At 41.9% G+C, this 14,188-nt stretch overlaps 2 protein-coding genes across 2 annotated transcripts; one reads left to right on the top strand and one right to left on the bottom strand.

The window, feature by feature from the left end:
* The first annotated feature begins 5,336 nt into the window (after nucleotides 1–5,336).
* LOC116192116 (pathogenesis-related thaumatin-like protein 3.5) lies at nucleotides 5,337–6,487 on the top strand. Its single transcript, XM_031520564.1, has 2 exons — nucleotides 5,337–5,486; nucleotides 5,595–6,487. Exons 1-2 carry the CDS (start codon nucleotides 5,435–5,437, stop codon nucleotides 6,284–6,286), a joined length of 744 nt encoding a protein of 247 aa, XP_031376424.1. The 5' UTR covers nucleotides 5,337–5,434; the 3' UTR covers nucleotides 6,287–6,487.
* A 572-nt stretch (nucleotides 6,488–7,059) lies between these two features.
* LOC116192114 (leishmanolysin) lies at nucleotides 7,060–13,863 on the bottom strand. The gene is made up of 17 exons (XM_031520561.1): nucleotides 13,305–13,863; nucleotides 12,387–12,746; nucleotides 11,938–12,078; nucleotides 11,679–11,811; nucleotides 11,450–11,563; nucleotides 11,287–11,360; nucleotides 11,133–11,207; nucleotides 10,931–11,023; nucleotides 10,737–10,797; nucleotides 10,295–10,627; nucleotides 9,726–9,852; nucleotides 9,467–9,566; nucleotides 9,294–9,363; nucleotides 9,040–9,192; nucleotides 8,831–8,926; nucleotides 8,276–8,604; nucleotides 7,060–7,726 (listed from the first exon to the last, which is right to left on the bottom strand). Exons 1-17 carry the CDS (start codon nucleotides 13,383–13,385, stop codon nucleotides 7,472–7,474), a joined length of 2,595 nt encoding a protein of 864 aa, XP_031376421.1. The 5' UTR covers nucleotides 13,386–13,863; the 3' UTR covers nucleotides 7,060–7,471.
* Nucleotides 13,864–14,188: the final 325 nt, after the last annotated feature.

Genomic DNA, 14,188 nt, shown 5'->3' with positions numbered 1-14,188 from the left:
TGCTGCTCTATGACAACCTTCGGCGAGAGATTCTATGGGAGTGCCATGACTCGAAGTGGACTGGTCACCCAGGGATTCACTGCACTTTGGCACTCGTCGAAGAGCGGCACTATTGGCCCCAACTGCGGGATGATGTGGAGACTTTCGTGAAGACTTGTCTTGTGTGCCAACAGGACAAGACAGAGCAGTCGCCCGCTAGACTCCTCGAGCCTCTCCCCATTCCAGAGCATCGTTGGGAGAGTGTTTCGATGGATTTTATAGTCAACCTTCCGAAGTCGGAGGGATGTCAAACTTTGATGGTCGTGGTTGATCGATTCTCAAAGTATGCGACGTTCATCCCGGCCAAGAAGGACTGCCCAGCGGAAGAGGCCGCCCGACTCTTCATGAAGCACGTGGTCAAGTATTGGGGCGTGCCAACCACGATAGTGAGTGATCGTGATCCTCAATTCACGGGGCGATTCTGGACTGAGCTCTTCAAGCTTTTGGGCACGAGCTTGAACTTCTCTACAAGTCTCCATCCTCAAACCAACGGCCAAACGGAGAGGGTGAATGCACTCTTGGAGTTGTACCTACGACACTACGTGAGCACAACGCAAAAGGATTGGGCGACGATGATCGATGCAGCCCAATTCTCCTATAACCTACAAATGAGCGAGTCCACCGACAAAAGTCCCTTCGAGATGGTGACGGGCCAACAGCCATCAACCCCGAGTACGGTGGCATCGGGCTACAAAGGGAATAGCCCAGCGACGTATAAGCTCCCCAAAAGTTGGCAAGAAGAGGCGGACTTGGCACGGTCTTGCCTCAATAGGGCAATGAAGCGAATGAAGAAGTGGGCCGATAAGAAGCGTCGCCACGTCGAGTATAGTGTGGGTGACCTTATGTTCGTGAAGCTACACAACATTCTCTGACACAAGGACGTGCACAAGGGCCTTACACGGAGATACGAAGGCTCATTCCAAGTCCTCCAGCGCGTAGGTAACGTGGCGTACAAGGTGGAACTCCCTAAGAAGCTAAAGCTCCACCCGATATTCCACGTGAGTATGTTGAAGCCGTTCCAGGAGGACAAGGGAGATCCGAGCAGGGCCGAGTCCTCGCGTGCACCAATTGGGGCTAAGGCGGCATACGACCAGGATGTCGAGCAAATCTTGGCTGATCGGGTCGTGAGGAAACATTGGTGCAAGCCGAAGCGTGAGTACCTTATCAAATGGAAGGGGTTACCTGAGAATGAGGCAAGTTGGGAACCTGCCAAAGACTTGTGGCAGTTTACAAAGCAGATCGAGGCTTTTTATGCAGAGGATGCGACGAGGGCGTCGCCAGAATAAGTGGGGGAGAATGTTACGAACGGACCTTCCTAACATCGAAGATGATCGAGAGAGCCCGAAGTTGTTGAGGTTTGCTAGGGAATACATGTGATGGAGTCTTCTAGAGAGCCTCGGTCCCCAAACCTTCTAGAAGTTTCTCGATCCTTCTGTAATTAATGTCGATAGTTAGGATAATTGCATTTATACCAGTAGATGGTAGGAAGTAGTTGGATGTACATTAAATACCGAGTGTCTATATAAGGGCATCACCTTCTCAATTGTAGATACACTTGAAAAAGTAACACAAGTATCATTTTCCAGAGATTCTCTCTCTAGTTTCTCTCTCTAGAAGTTCTGTGAAGGGAAAGGCTGCCTAGAATAGCGATTCTAGGGCCGCACGGGTAAGGAACGCTAGATAAAATAGCAAGCCCATAACATAAGCATGTGAAAATATGTGGAAAAAACTCATTAGATTTTCAATCATGATATATACTACTATTGCTTATTTATTTGTCATTTACCCGGCGGATAAACCGTTTATTCCGATCTTGTAATATTTGATTGGGCATTTTTCTCATGTATCCGCTTTTGCAGTTTTTTTTAAATGAAATTTACTTCACTCTTTGAGGAAAAAAACTAAAAAAATATATTTTTAAGAAGATATAAATAATAGCCAAAATGAAAGAAACAATCGTAAAAAGAGGACATGCTTTTAGTTGAGAAGATGACTTTGCTCGTCTTATTTTTATTACCAATTATGTTGATTGCGTAACTAACAAAAGTGAGATGCAATTACTATATCAAAGAAAGGGATTTTATTTGAGAAAGGGGGTGTAGTGCAGTGGCTAACACTCTCACCTGGTAACCTAGAGGTTCCGGGTTCGATTCTCATCAATGGGACTACCCGTGCCCCTTTATTTAGATTTCATTTTCATTTCCTTGTACTAGGCCATGAGTCTCCTATTGTAACCGGAAAGGAAGGGATTTTATTTTTATAGGTAAAAATCCTAAGGTAATTGATTAAAGAAACAACTATAATATTGACATTGTTTGTACCTTTATTAGATTATTAATTAAGAAATCTCATATATACACCTAACGATATTTGTTTCGAATGATAATATCATATCCATACTTTATTTATATTTTTGCATAAATATTTAGGGCGTCGCTCGACCACATACAAAAATGATTCGATCCCGATTCCGATTAGTTCCAGACCAAACCAACCGATTCAATACAAAAAAATTTTATAATTTTTGAAGTAAAAAATAATAAAAAAGAAAATATCTCATGATAATGTATTCAAGTAGAAAATAGTTCATGATAAAAAATAAATAAATTTATCAATCAGTTTAACAGAAAAATACTTTAATGACCAAAAAGAAAAAAAAAAGAAATATTCTAAGTTCGAAACTTATTAAAAATATCTCACGATAGGGTCTCGAGTAAGAATTAGTCAAATAAGTGTTTAAAAGTTATATACGAGTTAATTACATATAAAAATGAATAAGAGAGACAAAGAAAAATGAAATATAATAATCTCATCTACTTAATTATTGAATAAAAGATCACTCAATGAGTATGCAAAAAAATTGACTGATGGTGCATTTTGTTCACCTAAAAAAGCTCCGAAAATGGAACCGGAATGCCCCAGTCCGATTGTTTTGTTTGGTACTTGGGGATCGGAAACGAATTTCCTTTTACAAGGGAATCGATTTCCCTATATTGGGAAATCATCCATTTCCTTAAGGACCATAGGCAATGAAAGGAGGGCATAAAAAATATTTTTTTTCAAAACAACAAAAAATTTAACAGTAATTGATTGATCTCTTACTCCTGCTAATCTATTATTTGCCATGTTTTCTTGGGTAAGTTTATTTTGACGGCAGTATGTTCTTAGTTGGCATATTATTTACTTATATTAACCTACTTTGTTCTACAAATATTTCATGCTTTTGTTATTTTTGAATATAACGTTCGCCTCTATAATCTATATTATCCTTGTAAATTGAAATTATATACTAAATTTCCTCATTTCATATTGTATATATGTTATTTGAAAATGCCATTTCCTCTATTGGTACTTTTTTGCATGAAATATTAAAAATGATAATCAAATTTTAAAAATAATTCATTCAAATTCGGTGAGTAATGAACCAATATAAAAGATGAATTTAAATTCCAATTCCTCACTGAACCAAACAAAAAGGGAAATTTGTCATCCCATTCCCATTCCATCTCATTCCGTCTCATTCTGATTCCATTTATATTTCTGTTTCCGTACCGGTGACCAAACAAATGATATATTTTTATTTATTAATGCTATTCTTCCCTCACAAAATATTTTTTTCATTTTTAGGATTCCTTCTCTCTTTTGATATATTAAATGTTTAATCTTAATTTATCAAACACCATTTAAATTAATATTTTTAAAAACACGTTGGACTTTCCTGAAAAGGAAAATGCTCCAAGTAACCAGGGACTGATTAGCCGTCATGAGATGAGAGACGGACCAAGTCGTCATCAACTGCGGGCAGGCAGGCCAACATAAGAGGTGGCGCGAACGTGTGCGAGTGCGCGTGGGCGATGGACTGAGGGAATTGGGTCGGGGCTGATGTTTGCCACGTGGGCAACTGATGAGTCCTCATGTATCTGACGACAGCACTCACTCCTGTGTCCAGCTGAACCGGCAGTCCTCACGTGTCCACGGCACCGTTCCGTTTTGGACCTTTTGATTCCCTTATTTATTTATTTATTTTATTGAATTCTTTGTTTTTCTATATTTATTATTCGATTTGTTATATTACCCTTATTTGCTCTTAACCCGTTACAAGGAGCCGTTACCGATTCTCTTGCCATTTATGCACCACGAACTTTCCATTTTTTATAACTTGTGATTGTGATCAGATCTAAATTTCATTTCAAATATATAATTAGTGAATCAACATCGAAAAACATGTGTGAAGCGCAAAAAATTGTGACTGTTGTCGATTTTTATTGTATAATAATTTGTATTCATTTATTAAATTAAAATATTGCATTTGAAAAACTTCATAGGTGGGTGTTATTCCATCACAAATCAATTACTGTTAGAAATTTAAATATGGCATAGATTTGGGTTGGGATGAGTTTCATGTCCACGCAGAAAGAGAGTTACAATACCGGAAGGCATCCCTACCGATATCATTCGGCCAAACATCGCATTTGATAGCATAGATTGAAGTTTGGCATGCCATGAAGCCCTAAAGAAAGGATTTCTAAGAGCCATAAGAAGCATGTGCAATGCCATGAAGGCGCAAAGCACGTCACAATCTCCAACAATCAATAATAAATATCCCACATTGAACAATCTTTCCAATTTTCAAGAAAATAAGCCTTAAAATTTGATAGTCTAAAAATGAAAAAACAACAACCTGGTACTTTCACTTTGGTAAATGTAGCTTTCCATTCACATATTATTCTTACATATATGCTTATTATAGATAAACTTCATCATAATGAACTGTTGATGGTATCAAACAAGAAAGGAAATAACACAAAAGATTAGTGTATATTTATTTCTTACATATTATATTTTGATTAATTTTGCAAGATTTTCGAGTGAATTTCTTCTACATCTTAGAAAATAATTTCTTCTCTCTTATTTCAACCTTAAAAGGGAAAATGTATATCGTACATCTTATACATAGTTACCTAGGCAGAATTAAAGAGAAGTCACTTCGTATCGCATTCCATGATGAACCCTTTATTGGATATCGACTCAGATGTCGCCCCCGATTGGAAGCTAACCGGTTTGCTTGAACATATACCATTGTGAAGGTAGTGAATCCATTGCTTTGTGAAAGTTGAAGAGCAATTTCTTGAATTCGTGGACATTAATGACTCTTTCGTTGGCAAATAACTTATTTCCTTACCCAACAAGTATAGCCCTTCGTCCTTAGCTATATCATGAAAAGATAGGCCAAATATTTAAATACCCAAAAAAAAATTGCACCAAAAAAAAAAAGACCTCGTGAACATATATAAATAGACATGATCTTCCTGTTGGGTAACCTCCCACGAACACCACCCACTCTGTTGAACTTCCTCACTCATTCTTCTTCCGGCCAATCGTCACAGATCCGTCAATGGGGATCCTTTCCAACGTTCACCTTCCCATGCTCCTCCTCATCTGCATAGGCAAGTTAATACACCTGGATGGTTCTTTTTTTTTTTTTTATATGGTCGATTTCCATGCCGAATAGGGTCCAGCCATATTCTTATTGATCGATCGGTTTTGTAATGCAGGCAACGTGGCCTCGGGGGCGGTCTTCACCCTCCAGAACCAATGTGCATACACAGTGTGGCCAGGGACTCTGTCGGGGAACGGAGCGGCTCCCCTCGGGAATGGTGGATTCGAGCTGCAACCGGGAGGTTCGGTACAGTTAACTTCCCTGCCGGGGTGGTCGGGCCGGTTCTGGGGCAGGACTGACTGCTCATTCGACCCTGCCTCCGGAGCCGGGAAGTGTGCAACGGGGGACTGCGGCGGGCTCAAGTGCCCTGGTGGCGGGGAGCCGCCCGTCACCCTCGTTGAGTTCACGCTCGCATCCTCCTCCACCGGGAAGGACTTCTACGACGTCAGCCTCGTGGACGGGTACAACATCGGGATGAGCGTGAAGCCCACTAAAGGGGTTGGGGACTGCCAGGTCGCGGGGTGCCAGAACGACCTTAACAAGAACTGCCCGCCCGAGCTGAGGGTGGTGGACGGGCCAACAGGTAGGGTGGTGGCGTGCAAGAGCGCGTGCGAGGCCTTCAACACCCCCGAGTTCTGCTGCACCGGGGTCCACGGGACCCCTCAGACCTGCCAGCCCACCCAGTACTCAGCCATATTCAAGAATGCTTGCCCGACCGCCTATAGCTACGCCTACGACGACGCCACCAGCACCTGCACCTGCTCTGGAACCGACTACATCATCACGTTCTGCCCCTCCAGTTCGTGAAATCCCGGCTGTCATCACCTGATGACCCCGCGATAGAATCGATCTGAAAGAATGGATCTTAGTTAGATTTGGAAAGAGATACAATTGGATTTTTCGTTTTCATCGGTATAGGATTGGTGGGATATGTGACTGGGCGTAATTGGATTCTCCATCTCTGATGTTTTCTATTAATTAATGAATTATTATTATTATTTTTATTAATCATTTGTGCGTGTGTGGGTTAGTTGGGTTTCGTCAGAAAGTAGTGTGGATTAATGTGAGAACAATGACTGTTTTTGGGAAGACAGAGGCCGAGACAGAACATCTGTCAGGGATTAAGAACCAAACATGAGACTGGACCGGAGTAAGTTGCAATCTAAACATGGTGGTTGAATTTGCTCAGGTGGCATCTCCGCCGGCTCCCTCTCCCGAACAGTAAATCAATTTCGGCCAGGCGATCTCTCTTGCATGGTGATGGTCGGAATTGGAGTCACAACCGCCCCTTAGCTCTCCAATCGAATTCATTAAATTATTCGGGCTCACAAGGCGGAATTTATTTGATAAGATGCACCATCCTCGCATAGAAGCTCCAAAATTGACTTGTCAGTGACATACTGAGAACGAGGGAATTGATCGCGAATTTGATCAAGTGGCTTCTCAGTGGAGTGGTTAGAAGCTAAGAATTAAACGAGCAATGGCTTTCACAAGATTTAAGTCAGAAAATATTATCGAACATGCCGAGCAAAGTCTGCAGAGTGATCGTACAACAAAACTATGAAAAGAACAAGAGGATAGAACAAAGGAAACACAGAAAATGCTTTTTCTCCATTTAGTAAATACTTCGAGGCCTTCGGCCGAAAACTTACAACAGTTCAAAAACATCATCTCCGACAAAAGCTTCCCTCTATTTTCATTTCTTCATCTTCTTCTTCTTCTCAAACTCCATACAATCGCTTTCTTTTTTCGGTTTTTCTCTACAGCGCGGCTTTCATCCTTAAAAAGCCCCCGAGTTTCGAATAACATTCCCGCCCGGTTTTTCCTCAAATTACTTTCGGGTCGGGTAAAAATTAAAAGGGAAAACTAAGAACCTAATTCCAGGCTCGTGCCACCACTTCCTACGTCTAACGACCACCCTAATGAGAGCTACAACCCATATCTAAAAATAAAGAGGAAAATAAGATGCATAAAAACGAAAATTTTCTGGTGCTACCTGTACATTACAAACATTTCTCTTAGGGCTTCAAGGGCTCGGGAGGTTTTTCCTCGTAGAGCCGATCTGCCTCTTAACTGAGAAGTCTCTTCAGATCCTGTGCATTGATTCCCGTCCTCACTCTCGCCGCTGAAAAGAGTTAGGTCAGAGCAGTCGAGGGAGGCCCCACAAGCTCTGTTATATGACTGGCATGCTGAGTGGCACACCCGAAGCCTGTTATCACCATCCTTGTCGCATTTCTGGATCGATATCTGGGTGATTGAAATGCCAGAGACATGTTTCAGGAAAAATAATAATAATAAAAGGTTTAACAGATTACTTGACCAAAATAAACTATAAAGCTAAACCATGCTCGAATATGGGGATTCTTTGAACCGTAAAGTCCATGCATAGAAGGAAGCTATAAAAGATTATTGGCCCCTAGGTGAACCATATCTATAAAAAAAAAAATCAGCGGTTCTTGTGCTAGAAAAAAATAAGGGCAAATTCACAATTTATGCCTAACAATACCATGGACTGCATTTCAGAGGAATGATAGGACAGGATTCTGGAGGATGAGAGGTTTGAAATGGGGAATCTTTAAGACTTGACTGGGTTTTTTTTAATCAATTGAACCTAGAAAACTATCTGGAAGCCTCATTTGGGTGAACTAGGATACTGCAAGAGTGCAAGTGGGACCATTTTCCGACCAGCATTGGGCAGTGGATGGGCCACCAGCAGCGGCCTCAACCAGTAGCCACAGCCACCTTGATTGACAAGCTAGAGTAAGTATTGGAAGTTTTAAAGGGCGGGAAAAATACCCAACAGGCTAGCTTCTTAGCGGCCGTGTCACAGTCATAGTGTTTGTTAAAGAGGTTGTTAATCAGCTTCCGAGCCCCTCCCGGAAATAACCGGTGGTAGTTAGGCATGACGACAACCTCCTCCAGCTGCTGGAGAATGCTCGGCTCGCTAGGAGCGCAATGCTGCTGCCCCAACTTGTCCACCTCAAGCACGTCCTGACACACAGAGAGGCTCGACAATAGGGATGAGCTATTCTGGCATGTGTAGCCCGCATAGTCTGAACATCGGAACTCGCACTTTCCATTGTCACAGACCCCACCATGGAGGCTGCACTGCTCGTCACAGACCTCTGCATAAAACGTATTGCCAGGAGAACATTAATCTATTTTATTGACGCACGAATTTGAATTGTACCATCCACTTTCTACTTTTCCTTTTCGGCGAGGTACTACTTGTGGAGCAATATCAAAAATGAATTCTTGGATAAGTTTTGCATACATATCGACACCTGTTATGTGTAACAGAGACATGGTCGAGAAACTTTGAGAAACATATCAAAAGAAGCGTAGCATTACCTGTCGAGCAATCGACACCAGTATATCTATCTTGACATTGACAAACTCCATTCCTAAGACACCTCCCACGTCCACTACAGTTACCAGGACAGGAACCTGCACAACAAAATCATGTCACTAACTTAGGGCTGTTTCCTCTCCTCTTTTATCTTTCTTTCCTAAATCTGAACAGGAACATTTGTAGATGGACCATTAACGGAAGAACTCACGTTTGCTACAGTCATGTCCACGGAACCCGAGGAAACAGCGACACTTCCCATCAACACAGTCTCCATTAAAGCTACATGAATTGGGACACTGCCCCACCACTCTAGCTGAACTGGTGCTACAGAGTTCGTGGTAAGCAGGGCAGATCAATTCGCCTACAAAGATAAAAAGAATTCATCAGAAGAAAAAGAACTGCAATAACATCCAAGTATCTGGAATCTCAAATACAGATAATGGAGCATTGTAATGTCACTACCGTTGAACCCAGGAAATCGAATAGGGCCGCCTGCATCTGGACATACTTTCCAAATGCCATCAACAGCTACCTGAGGGGTACCAGCGGAGCTTTAATTTTGATATTGGCACAAAATTGAGGTATCATATAGAAGAGTGAAACTCAAACTTGTCAGAGAACATAGAAACATATACCTCTAGTGAGTTATTTACACATCTATGTTGATAGCAGCCATTTCCTTGAGTCATCGAACCACGTACAAACCCAGTTCGCACCAACGACGAGGCCATGCACCTAGAAATATAAAAAAGAAAAAATCATCCATTTGAGTCTACAGGCTACATAACGTCCACTTGGTTCTAACTTTCTCTGCACAGGCCAGGGTTCAGGTGCCAATTTCAACTGATTGATCTGGCTTGTTCGGACCAATTTCATAAAACTGATAATATATACCTGGAACTACTGCCACGAACTTCACCCAACATCCTGTCAGGTGGCCTTGCACTGTTAGCATCAGTACACGAGCCATCAGAGTAAGCGACATAGTAGGTACAGTAATCAGCCAAAGAGGACTGTCCACCTGCCACAGCATACACAAACAACCCTTAAGATCACGCTGGAATGATGAAGAAAATACTTATTAGCATGTTATTATCCGAATAATTAGAAATCTAATCAGTATAGCTGCCACTTATTATGCAAGCTAGCATCTATATCTATATGTTCACTAAATCATAGAACAGAGCCAATTTCTTCCAGCCACAAAGGCATGGCCTTTATCCCCTTCTAAATTTTAACCGTCATCAAACTAAGCAGGAAAAGGTTATTGCCAAATTAAAACAAATTACCAATTGCGGCAACCAGGAATTAGTTAAGCAAATATCAGCCCGGTCGAGTATCTTGATTGTCATCAATAAACAATATACCTCAGCCTTTATGCAAGGGAAGGTAGCATGACAAACACACAGAAATAATTGAAACTAGCTATGCTAATTGCTATGCAAGAAGCTACTAGAACATACCTTTGTTAGATTGTGGAAAATAGCGGGCCCACTGAGGAAGGTCCCCACTATAACTTACAATAGGACAATAGCCCTCAGCTTCCCTGTTATATGTGCAGCCCGAAAATTGTGTCGTGTTGCAGTGATAAGCACCCTTCCATTGATCACACCGTGATGTAACAAACTCAGTTCCTTGGTTTCGGCCCCAATCAAGACGGTCTGCCATGCTATAATTAGCCTCATACCAACCACTATCCTCCAATAATGCCAAAGTCATTTTGGAGACAACAGATCGGGTGTCAACAGAGCCCGTCATGATCTCATTCATCAAGAGTCTTTTCTCCCAGTGGGATCCTGTATAAAGTAATCGATAAATATTTATCATACAGAGCAGATGCTGCCAATATGAGCAGCCAAAACCATATATTTAAGGACAGAAGAAGTGGAAGCTAAAGATATTAACCTGACGTGCCACGTCCACCGCCATCTTCTAGCTCCAAACCAGTAAAATTCTCTGAGAATGCCTGTACATCGTTCATCAACTTTCAATTTTATGAAAATATGCATAAAGAATGCTAAAATATATAATTTCAGAAAAGAGGGTTGTCTTAAACCACTCTGTGCAAATTCAGCATGAAAGGGCCAGTATATATTTACCCCATAGTGAAACCGCGAATGCATCACTACACGTGGAAGCACAACTCGAGTAACTGCACGCCCAAGTTTTTCATCCATGACCTGTTCTGTCACCTGTTAGAAGAATATAGTAGCTCAGTCATTTAGCAATCCAAAAATAAATCAGGAAAGTCATAAGACTTTAATGAGCTCATATTTCATAAGAAACATGGAGAGTATTTACCTGTCCACGCCTTCTTTTTCTATCATCCCTAAAATGGGCGAAGGCATGGGGATCAAAACCAAGAACATGCATTACCTGGGACAGCTCAAACACATCAAAATTGTAGATAAGCATGCAGGAACATAACCAAACTCCATTAATATGAAAAACTCACCTCGTGTACAAGGGTAGCTGAAAGTAAAGTCTCTGCTTCAGCAGTCAAATGGCGAGGGGCAACATTGACATGTCCTAACATATAAATAACTTTCCAATGATATAGAGAATGGAAAGCAATCCTTATCTATATAAGATCCTGAATCTAGGCTGAAAGAAATTACCAGCTATTGCACGGCCCCATTGATCTCGCTCACATGCCACTGCCCAAGCCAGTGTGTTGCCAGTGGTTGGTCTTGTTGTTACCAACAGAACTAAATCAGCATCAGCAACACCATCTGGAAGGAAGGAAAAACAGCAACTTTTTAGAGGTTACCAATAGGAAGAGCACGAGAATCCACATACAAAAGAGAAATTTAGGCTTCATCAGTATTAAGAGGTCACTAAGACTACCTTCCACATATTCACGCGGAAGTTGCACTCCACCATCTTGTCCGCAAGCAGAATACCCACTTAACCGCAGATTTCCCCTCACAGGCTCCACGGCCAAAGCCCTCCTGAACCAGTCAACTGTCTGGCCAAGAGCCTGCACCAAGTTATCCATTCAATTTTCTGTTCAAATTTATATTGTCCGGCCACAGAAACTTAAATGCTGCTATGGATTAATAAGGAACAGAAAATACTAAAATGGTTCATGGCCAGTTTATTCAACCTTCCGAAGGCGATGCTGTTTGTCCTCTCCAGAAATATCATCCAAAGTACAGTTATACCAGCAGTCACTGAAAACTGGAGGATCACCATGTGCATTGCAAGAAGGGCTATCAGGAAGAGAGTTTACAGGAGGCTCCCCGAGCTGATTGTTGAGAGAGATACATGGAAGAGAACCATAAAACGTGGTTATGGAAATATTTTGATAACCGAGGGTTGAAATTAGGCTCTCCTTTTCCAGGAGAACCAGAAGACCTTTCCCCTGCTTTCCATCTTTCTCTTCTTGCGAGAAGGAAATAAGGGAAACAAGTCCCGTTACAGTTCACAAAACAGCTGAAACATAAACATCTAAGAAAGTTGAAATCCAAAAGGTTTTTGAAAAGGGAAGACTGCACAAATTATTTGCAGGTACTCCAGAATAAAACAGAGCCTAAATACTGAAAGAGCACCAACCTTCACAATTTCACCAACATTCCTGCAGTCTCTGTCAGGCGAGTGTCCCACTGCATCATAGTTAAGGTATATCCTAATGGGCTGCTTTGCATCCTTTTGCTGGTGGGCGGAATCAGAAAGTCCAAGCAATGCCCTTCCTTTCCGGTGCAAGGGTTTAGGGATGCTTGATTCCTGATAGACCTGTGGGGTAACTAAGTATACTTTGTGTCCAGGCCTCCGCCTTTGTTCGAGTATTTGGTCATGTATACATGAATGGGAACTAATCTTTTGGTCTGTCCTTTCATGGTTGTGCCATTCGTGTTGGTTTTCAACGACTATTGCATTTCCAGCTTCAAAACACAGCGGCAGCAGCAGAATAATCTGAAGAAATGGGGAACAGACGATGCAAAGGAAAAGGAAGCAAATTTAGGTTCTGAAGAGAACAAAAGCGTAAGAATTTAATAAGACCACAAGAGCCCATCAGCTCAATCGAGCTTGAAATTGGCAAGAGAGGAACAGCGGCTCGTAGGTTTATTCTCAAGCTTTTAAGAGCTGAACAAATCTAAGCTTCAATTTTACATTTTAACCACAGCCAAAGCTCTAGAATTAGTGAACATAGGTGAAATTCGACATCCCAGAACTTCAAATCTGTGGAATATCTTGAAGGGATCAGCAGTTAATCAACTGATCATCCCCAAATTAGAATATTTTCTGGTCAAATTTGTCAGCAAAATCAAAAAGCCCTAAACACAGTCGATTCCAGAAACCAGGAGCGCCGATCAACAGACAGACAGAGCTAAGAATCTGCACATTTTCAGCTCCATTCCAGAACAAAACCGACAGCTGAAAAACCGAAAGCAGAACGCCAGGACAACAGGGATTCGGGCTAGAATTGGGACAGTAAAGTGGAGCTGGAGCTAAAGCTGAAGCTTTTTTTACCTCGAGAGTAACGGCTGCGAATCGGAGCTTAGCCACCAATCGTGGAACGGCACAGAAGCTCCCGCGGACCGTTACCTCCATGGAAGGTCAAAAAAATCAGGCGCCAGCATCCACACTATTGCCGATTCCATCAAATCGCCGGCGGTTCCCGGATCGACCCCCTCATCTCAGCTGCCCGCAGAGAAGAGCCAACAAAAAAAGAGGGGATACCCACAAATCAGAGGGTCCGGGAGGCCACGGAGATGAACCCTAACACTCTTCCCGAGGCCGTTTCGAGCTCAGAAAATGGCTCACAGCAGAGCTCCAGGAGAGAGAAGGGGACTGATCCGCTCAACGTTTTAGAGGGGTTTCAATGGAGGACTAATTCAACATCAGGGGAGGCACAATGCGAGTATAATGAGCAGAGCTGAGGGAGAGAGGGACTGGGAGCAGTAAATCGCACAGATTTGTTCAACGAAGAAAGGAAAGAGGAAGAGAACAGTGACAGTTGAGGTGAAGAGAGAGAGAGAGAGAGGATAGAGAAAATCAAACATATGGGTGGGGGAGTGGGTAAGAGTGGGGAGAGAGAGAGATAGGGAGACAATATTGTTTCCTTTTTCTCTTTCCTCTAATTAATTGCTTTTTTATTTGATTTCAGGAAATATTGGCTTTTTTAAAAATTTTATCTTGTATTGGTTGATATTTTATTCTCTACATGTAAATAAATATTTAATAATAGTTGATTAGACGCGATGATGTCGATCCATCATCGACATTAGTATTACAAAATGCCCCTCCCCCAACAGCAAAGCCATTCGATTTGGTTAAAACTTCGATGTACCCTCTTGCGCTGCTCGGGTTTTTTTATTCATAACAATCGATTATTTTATCTACCGTATGTTTTG

The sequence above is a fragment of the Punica granatum genome, chromosome 1 (genome assembly GCF_007655135.1).
Source record: "Punica granatum isolate Tunisia-2019 chromosome 1, ASM765513v2, whole genome shotgun sequence".
In the NCBI taxonomy this organism is placed as follows: domain Eukaryota; kingdom Viridiplantae; phylum Streptophyta; class Magnoliopsida; order Myrtales; family Lythraceae; genus Punica; species Punica granatum.
Note: the sequence above shows the minus strand (reverse complement) of the source record. Positions and strands in the feature narration are given on the sequence as shown.